General features: G+C 43.7%; 1 protein-coding gene across 1 annotated transcript in view; it reads right to left on the reverse strand.

Annotated features, from left to right (window-relative positions):
• Window positions 1–2,890: 2,890 nt before the first annotated feature.
• LOC109311860 (gamma-aminobutyric acid receptor subunit rho-2) overlaps window positions 2,891–9,282 on the reverse strand; it is a 79,901-nt gene continuing 73,509 nt past the window's right edge. Inside the window, exon 9 of the mRNA XM_019537743.1 lies at window positions 2,891–5,723. Coding sequence (XP_019393288.1) covers window positions 5,418–5,723 — 306 coding nt within the window. The 3' untranslated portion in view covers window positions 2,891–5,417. The remainder of the gene's footprint in view (window positions 5,724–9,282) is intronic.

A 9,282-nucleotide genomic window follows, 5' to 3' on the forward strand; every position in this document is an offset into this window, starting at 1 on the left:
AGTGATACCTTAGTACAAAGGGCCTTTGGTGGTTTTTCCCTTCAATTTCCAACCCCCCCTTCCCTCTCCCATTAAGGAGACAAGGGAGGGCTAGCAGCTGTGTTTTTTCCTAAATCTGCTATTGATAATGCATTTTTAATAATATTTCTAACAGAGAGGTGCCTACCTGTCATTTGTGCGTTTGAAGATCTGTCCCTAAACGCAGAGCAACTGTTAAAATTTCTTCGGTAATGCATTACCATTTTTACAACACATCTGCATAGTTTGTAGCAATCAGAACTACTGGCCTCATTTTACAAGGGAGACTTGGATACTTGCAACCATCTGGATGCTGATTTTGGGTTACGTCTATGGGAAAGGGATGTTTTGTATTTAAAATCAATGACATGAGGTCATCTTTTTGATGAATGATATGGATTACACTTTATTTACCAGAACTTCCAGTCAATTGGAAATAATAATGATTTTAGGAGTTCACAAAATGAAATTGACTCATTTTTTTCAGCCCTTCCCTGTTTTTTTTATTACCAAGCTTGAGGAGTTAACATACTGGCAGTGGGGGCTCCTGCCTGGCTATGACCAGCTGCCACCTGCAACTCTGTGTGGCCCCAAGGCTGTGCACCTGCCAGGAACTGCACAGCAGATGCATCTGCACCTCTAGGCCAGCTGCCAGTGGGCTGTGGCTGCACAGTTAGCCTTTGTGCAGCATTACTGGCATGTGTGCCGCCACCCAGCCATGTAGGCAGCTTCAGGGATTGTAAACTTGCCCCCTCACATGGCCCCAGCACCCCCACATGGCCCACAGCTCACCTGCAGCAGCAGAAGGCATTGGGCCATTCAGGGCCTCCTGGCATAGCCCCCTATGTGGTGCGGGGCAGCACGGCTTGGCCTTGGCTGCCTGGCACCCAGCGCTGCCTGTGCCACATTGCATGGGTTGGGCCACTTCCATGCATTCAGGACCCAGCCCAGCATGACAGGCAGTCCCCATGAGCAGCATAGGACCCCAGGTGACACCCCAAGCAGCCCAGAGCTGCCCGAAGGTGCATGGTGCCACACCGGACCAGGCCCGCACGATGTGGCACAGGCAGCACCAGGTGCCAGAAGGCTGGGACTGAACCACACTGGCTGGCACTGTGTGGGGGGCTCTGCCAGGAGGCCCTGAGCCCTCCGATGGCTGCTACAGGTGAGCTGTGGGCTGGGGAGGGTGGGGGGCAGGGCCATGCAGGGGGGAACGTGGGTTCTGCTGGGGCAGGCAGGGAAACCATCCCTCCTGAACTGCCTCCCCATGGTCCCCCACACCTCAGAGCCCCCCCCCTTCAGCCCCTCCACCATCTACTTACCTGGGTCAGAGCCCGGGTCCAGGTCTCGGCAGCCTGCACCGCTCCTTGCCCTGCATGTGGAGGCAGCATGCTACAGCACTGGGGCAAGAGGCAGGCGTAGAGATGCCCTGGCCAGCTACCAGAGTGTCTCTTTGGAGGACCCAAGCTTCTCCTGGACCGTGCCCTGCCCCACTTTTTTTGTTTTGTTATGTTTTGATATCCAGGTATCAGATTTTGAGCCCATGTTGCATATATGCAGCATGGGAAACATTTTTTGATCCCAGTGTTCCTCTTGCCATGTTTCAAACAGCTTCGAGACATGGCAAGAGCCATGTGTGGCCTCATCTAGACATGCCCTATTTGTTCGTGCTCCATGCCCTGCTCATTTCTTCCTGGTGGGCTAGCAAATATGAAATACTGGTGCAATCCTATTCTGCCTATTAGATGTCAAAGCCAACACAGTCTTGCACCCCAAAACATAACCATCTCACTTCAGAAAAAAAATATCCAACAAGGAGCATGCAAGCTGACACCTGACTCTGTAGGCAAGTGAGGCAGGCAGTCTCCTGGGGAAAGGGAGCTTTTGGGTAGGGCCCCTCCTGACAATGTTCTTTGTAATGTTGCTTTAGATACATAAACTGTGTAAACAGTATTGGGTACAGGGGACCCAAGAACAAGATTCATGCCAGGAGGTACCCATCTCACTATGCTGCAGTTATATTGCCTTTTGCTTATTCTGCTTCTGGCCCCATGTTTGTTTCATCTTTTTCTGTTTAGCAGCCCATCTCCAACATGAATGGTAGAGGATGCCTTCAGCCTTGCCTAGCTGGTAGCCTGGTGGTTAGCTGCTTCCCTTGAAAGTGAGCAATCCATATTCAACCCCCTATGCCTGGCTCCTTTGGGTAGGTCACTTTTTTTTCTTTAAAATGGATCATGGTTCAGGGACAGGAGCTTCCAACTTTTGACTCCAGGCCAGATCTGGGCTGCAGAGCCAGAGAGGGCTTCAACAGCCGGGGCGGGGAGGCATCAGTTGGGCAGCTACAGGGAGCAGTGACTGTGGCTCCAGCCCTGGGTAGCAATGTCATAGGCCAGGTTGGAAGCCCCCCATGCTCTGATCTATGCACCATTAAAGTGGTGCTCCCCCCCACCCCTGCAAAACCATTGCTGACCCTGATCTAACATGTAAATGTATGTCAGTAATTGACACAGTGACACAATGATTTACTTACATCCATTGTTTCAAGTAATCATTGCAAATATCAAATAAGAACATAGCAGAATTCAAAAAATTTTCCCTAACGGGCAAACTCTCTCCTTGCTGATGAGCTGGGCTACAAAACTGTCCTTGATAAAATAAGCATAAATATGTCACAGCAGACAGATGTCTCCATTGCTCTTATGCAGATACATATTAAATAAGGTAAAGTTAGCTTTTTAGAAAGAATGTATTAGATAGCATATAAGTAAGAGAAAATGTTAGTGCAGTAGAACATAGTAACTGAACGACTGTCTCTTGCCACCACGCAAGTTCTCAGGGGAAGAATACACATTTCATAAAATAAATGGTGAAGTAAAGCCAAGACATTTATTTTCACAGCACTATCCAATAGCATTATCCAGTCACAGCATTCATTTATCCCTTATGAAACACTCCTAAAATCAGTGGAGTTACAGCCAAAGGCATTATTTCCACATGTCTAAATGGCTGGTGAAGGTTAAATCATTTTATCTAGTGGATCTTGATGCCCAATACATTGCTAGTTGAAATCTGATCAATTTAGTGGACCAATCTGATCTACTCATTAGTATAAATTCCATAGGTGTGCCCATTCAAAGATCTTAATGGTACTTCATAAGCACTACTGAATTAAGCTTCTCAACACCCCGTGAGGTAGGTATTTTACAAGTGGGAATACCGAGGCACAGAGAGGCATAATGACATGCCGACATAACAAAGGTAGACTGGCAGAGCTACAAATAGAATCTGGGTTTCTTGTCTCCCACTTCTCCAATCTAATCCAATGATTTTCCTCTCTTCCTTTAGAAGAATTGATCAACGATAGCAAGTCTCCTGATCTGATAGCTAAGATTGTATTTTAATGCTAATGCTCAGAAACGCATTGGTTAACTTGTAACTGTAGCTTCTGTAATGATGTCTGGAGTGTTTCTGTAGGGCTTATTGCATAATATTAGTATCTTTTCTCCTTTATGCCAACACAGAACTCTTATTAGTTAACTCGTCCTAGCTTGTCACTAGACCACCATGAAAAAGTCATTACTGCTATTGTAAATTGAAAATGTTAATGCCCAGGAGGCTTGTAGTGTTTTTTTCTTTATAATGGGAACACAATTCATTTGGTATGTGCAGAATACTGCTAGAGATTTACTTCCTTGTACATCATCTACATTACTTGAATCCTTCCTGTCAGCAAACTAGTCCATTGCTTAGTTTAATCATAATGCTGAAACAGATTCTGACTTCAACACTGGATCACCCCACTGCAGGTCTGCCCATCCTTAATACGTTCCAACTTGGCACCCAGATGCTGCAACTAAGAGCATCATTTCCACTGCTCACTGTGCAGGCAGATGTCCTTAAAAATTAAAGAGCAAATCAGGTGATCTGTGTCCTGCTATTGTGTAGAAAAAGTTTTTCATGTTGCTAACAGCATTAGTAGCAGTGGAAGAGGAGACAATACTGGGTGATGCATGAAATGCCATGTGTTGATGCGTGCCATAGTTCTCTCAGGTTTCTATAAGGAATTATTTGCACCTTTTAGCCAGTGGCACAGGTGTAGTTCATGGAGCTTTGTCTTTAAAATGAAGCTGCACCTGCAGAGGCAACAAGATCCAGATTGCAACTTTTGCTCTTGATGCAAAAGTCCAAGACAGGAGGATAAGGAGGAGAGCTCTGCATGCTAGGTTATATTTTCTCTGTGGGCAGCACTTTTCTGTTAGGGTTGAGGGCAGGCCTTGTGCTCCTGTAAGGCAGTCAAAGTTGGTCTCAAAACTCAAAACTTCTCTGCTTTGGCCCATGAAGAGAAGAACTGAAGAGAGCTGCTCCTGAATCAACTCCTCATTTCTGTATACTCATCATAGGGTGTAAATTGTAACCTCACACCCACTTCAGAGTGGTAAACCCTCAGGCACAGTGCATCTTTACGCCACAGCTGGCTTACAGATATACTTAAATTTCCTTGTGATCAAAACAAACCAGCTCCAGAGTCCATGCTACTAAACTCAGTGGTTTTTTGGCTTCATTTTATCATCATTCCCCATTTTTAGTGAGAAAAATCAAGGGAATGATCACAGTGCCAGGCAGCAACATCTCTGAGAGGACTGCCTTTCATTCGACAGCTGAAATGTGCAGAGTAGACAGTGTTTCTCAACACAGCAACATCTCACCCTGGTGCCGCCTTGCACCATATGGACATGGCCAGGTAAACCATGTGGGCTATATAGGCCAGATTCTGTAGAGCAATTGCACAATGCTTCCATTGATGTTAAAGGGAACTTTGCTTAAGGACTTGTGAATTTTATCTGGTGGCTTGTTGAATGTGTGCTTCCTGAAACAGTGCCATTGTTTACAAGCCACAGAAGCAGCAACCCAATTTCCTGAAGAGAGAGCTCTGATTTTACTTAGACATTTAAAAGTGAAGTATTTATTCCATATTGTAATAAAACATATTCTTTACAGACTTCTCACCACAAACATTGGACCCTGCACTTTCATCCAGCAAATGATGCTGGGTGATTCTTCAACAGTAGCTTCCCCCTGCATGTCAGGGACCATCAACACTGCCTAGCTCCAACAACACTTACGGCAACAGTTGGTTAGACAAAGCTGCATGTTTTCAAGTGTGAGAAATGGACATATCATAAAGCCAAGGGGAAGTGCAGCGGTCAAGTAGAGCAAATGACACAACAAATTCCCTGCAATGCTTTTGGGAGCAGGTACCTATTGTAGGACATATCCAGTGCTTTATTCTCCAAAGGTGCAACAGGAGAATCAGTTTTCTAGTTTATCATTCAAATTGGACTTAAAACCTCAAACAAATCTTGCAAATGTTTTCTGCTTCAGTCAATGCCTCTGCATGTCTAGCTAAAGACAGACCAGTATATCAAATTAAACAATATATAAGTGCCTGGAAATATTAATCTTGAGTATTTATCAATTGCATGAGTGTTCTGCATGATGCGCTGGCCCACGTGGCTTCCCAGCCTTCTCTTTCTTGATGAGTTAGATTCATTGCTCATGGCCAAATGGACCATGATCTTTTCTTGTTTTTCTTCCTCAGTTACTATTTGGCTCCGTGTATACCCTGCCAAACTGTTGGCATCAGATTCACTGTAGTTTCCATCCAGCATCATAGTTGTATGAGGTGGTCCACAAGAACATGAAAACTGAGGATACAAGAAAAACAAAGCAAACAATAGTTCAACACTGAAAGAAAATATATGAGGCAAAGATAATACTTTTTTATAGACAGCTTGTTAACTCCAGAATTGCACAGTATAGTTGGGCTCTGAAAAGTTTCTCTATTAATGAAAACTGCCCATTTTTGGCGCAAGTTTTCCAACATGAGAAGATGCTAGCTCACTTCATTGGTTGCAGCTTTTATATTGCATGGGGGGGTTGTTTCTGTAAACCTGTGAAGTAATGCAATAAAATCTTGAACCATGGGTAACAATGCCTACAGACAATTCATTAATCTAAAAATAAACCACTGTTGTTTTCTTTGTTCTGGGTGTAGCCAAACGTTTTCACCAAATGAAGCCAAAACCACTGGGGTATTCTACCAACCTAAATGATAGCACAGTTATTCTAACTGGTTTGATTTGTATCAATACTGAGATTATTTTTAGAATACATTTTAAACAAAAACAAATCTGCATTTAGAACCTGTTTTATACTTGGTTTGAAAGCAAATGTGGCTGGAACCTCAGATTTTGGGGTGGTAGATAACTGCTGAAGAGTATCTGATGTAAATAATTTCCACAAAAGGCACAAATCCTCCATGTGTGATCTAGAAAATGTCCTTCATGACATGATGTGAAGAAAAAGCATCATGTGCTCACCTCCATGTGCAAGTAAACTATATTTGATTTATATTTAATCCCTGTACAACGTATGTCAAGACGGTAGTAATCCCCATTCAGTCCTATCAGGCTTCTGAGCTGACAGGGCCAAGATGTAAGAGTAAGTGGCAGGTGATATGGAGCACATCATATTTACACAAACCCTGAATTTAAGATCACCCCTCCCCCCATAATTAGATTCTGTACGTGGAAAATGTATACATTTATTATAATTTTCCATGTATGAAATCTAATTATTGAAGGATCATCTGAAAATCTGTCTGCCTCCACTACTGCAGGTGCGGGGGAGAGGTGGTGAGGGGGGCAGTAATGGGGCAGGCAGTGAGGGTCAGATAGTGGGGGAGGCAGTAGGGGGTATGTGGTAGGGCAGGCAGCGTGGAGGCAGTGGGGCATGCAGAAAGAGAGGCTGGCAATTTACCCCCTGCTTCCTGCTCTCCCCCACTTATTCTCCATTGTGCCTGCCACTCTACAGCCTCAGGCTGCCCCCAATCACCCTTCCACTGCCCCAGCTTCCCCCTCCACAGGGGGATTACAGCAGAGGGAAATAGAGGGGGAGAAGAAGCACAGGGAAGAGACTGGGGGTTGTGGGGGAGGAATGGCTGGGTGTGCAGAGGCAGCAGGGGGCAGGCATCAGCCAGGGTTCCAGTTCCTGCCCCAACCCGTGCTCAGTTGTAAGACGAGGAGCTTCCCCCATGTTAAAAGTGGGGGAAACATGTCTTCTAATTAAGTAAATACGGTAATTGATTGCTTTGAAACAATGGCTGAAGGATCCAAGAGGAATAGCAAAAAATTCTAGTGATTTAGGTGCCTTTTAGTTCCTAGGTCAGGTTACGATTTGACTTCAGGAAAAGGCATAGATAGTGGGTATGGACGGCATAACTCTGATGTGTTTTGTAGGCACTTTGTAGAACAGTCATCACTTGACCAGAAAAGTAGGGAATGAAAAAAGGTAGCCAAAAGTTTAAATGGTTCCAGTCCCAAGGGTCCTTAGCCCATCCACATATGGGGTAGCCGAAGTGTAACTGTCTTTAAACCATCATAGTGGCAGAGTTCATTTCTTAGCACAAAAATTTAGACTGGAACCTATGGGTCTCTGGCTCTGGCTAATAACATGTAGATTACTCCAAAAGGCTCTTAAAGGCCCATTTCTACACTTGGACTCTAACACAGTTTTTTCTAGAGCCCCATTAGGCTGTTACACTTCTTATCTCTATTTCCTTTTGCCAGCATTCACAATTAACATCACCATACACTGGAAGGTTATTGATTTTCCATAAAATTGTAAAGGGGTTTCTTTTACTGCGTGATGATACAGTCCAGTGCTGTAGCACCAGAAACTGAGTATTGACTGGTGACATAAATAACAAGTTGTGCCATTACTGAGTCACCAGCTTGGGAAAACTCACACAGCTCTGGCACAAAAACCTTTTTACTTTGCTATCTGAGTGATTATACATACAATCAAATATATAACAATTTTATATATACAAAATAATACATAAAAATATAATATAGATATATCATTAGGTTTACACACACACACACATATTTTTTACTTTTATGTATATTTTGTATATATAAAATTGTTATATATTTGATTATATGTATGTATAATCACTCAGATAGCAGAATAAAAAGGTTTCTGTGCCAGAGCTGTATGAGTTTTCCCAAGCTGGTATGTGTGTATATATAATGATATTTTATTTTTTGTAAAAAAAAATTAAAAAGTACTTGCTCTGGGTAACAGAATTTAGCAGAGAGTAACATGGAAGAATGCAAATGGACAGCTTTGGGAAGGAATTATGTCATGGTCCGATCATATGACAAGTCAGAGGTGATTGTTTCAGTGACAGAGGTGGGAGGTGACAGAGGTATAAACAACAAATATGTTCATATTTCGGAAACAGAGAGAGGAAAGTAGCATGCCTTGGTGACAGCCTGGATGTGTGGACAGGAGGCACTAAAGACTGTGCTGTATTCTTTGTTAGCCATTATGCGTAGTACTGTTTCTTTATATGTAGTAACTTTGTGTGCCTCCTGAGGCACTATTTCTTTCTGTCTGGATCTCTCCCAAAACAATGAAGTGACCAGCAATATAAGTGGTGTACTACTCTCCCTGTCCTTGGCTAGTCTAACATCCCCACCACAGTGGAGCCAAGAGGTATAACAAAGATGACCCTGAGATTTCAGGCAAGCCTCAGCATTCAGAGGACAGCAGTTTGGTTAATGATCACACAGAAGGCAATAGTTTCAGGGGAAAAATAAAAATCTCAGTTTCAGCAAAGCATTGTGTAATCTGGCAGTGCCTGGTACCATGGAACAGTTCTCCTATTAGATTTAATAAATGCAGTTTCTATTATGTACCTGATTTCAGTTTGGACTCTTTTAGTTATTCAATACAGTAGAGTAGCAGTAACTTTAAAAATATTGTATTAGCCACAGGGAAATATCAGACTAATTTTTCCCCTTGTTGACCTCCCCTTTGGTCTGGTCTCTAGTAAAGGCCCTAGTTGAAAACTTCCCTGTTTCTAATCTTTGTTTTCTTCTTACTGCTGTTTCTATAAGATCAATGAGGCTAATTCCTGTTTTGTGGTGTCAAGGCTTTAGTGTCACAGAATCAATGAATCAATGAGTTGGAAGGGACCTAGAGAGAGCATCTAGTCTGACCCCCTGCCATGGGCAGGAAGGATCACTGGGTGTGGCAGGGGTCATAAGACCCCAGCCAGGTGCCTATCCAGTCTCCTCTTGAAGATCTCCAGGGAAGGTGAGAGCACCACCTCTCTGGGAAGCCTCTGGCCACCCTTACAGTGAAGTAGTTCTTCCTAATATCTAACCTAAACCTATCCTCCCTCAGCTTGTGGCC

The sequence above is a fragment of the Crocodylus porosus genome, unplaced genomic scaffold, assembly GCF_001723895.1.
Source record: "Crocodylus porosus isolate Cpor-Errol unplaced genomic scaffold, CroPor_comp1, whole genome shotgun sequence".
In the NCBI taxonomy this organism is placed as follows: Eukaryota; Metazoa; Chordata; order Crocodylia; family Crocodylidae; genus Crocodylus; species Crocodylus porosus.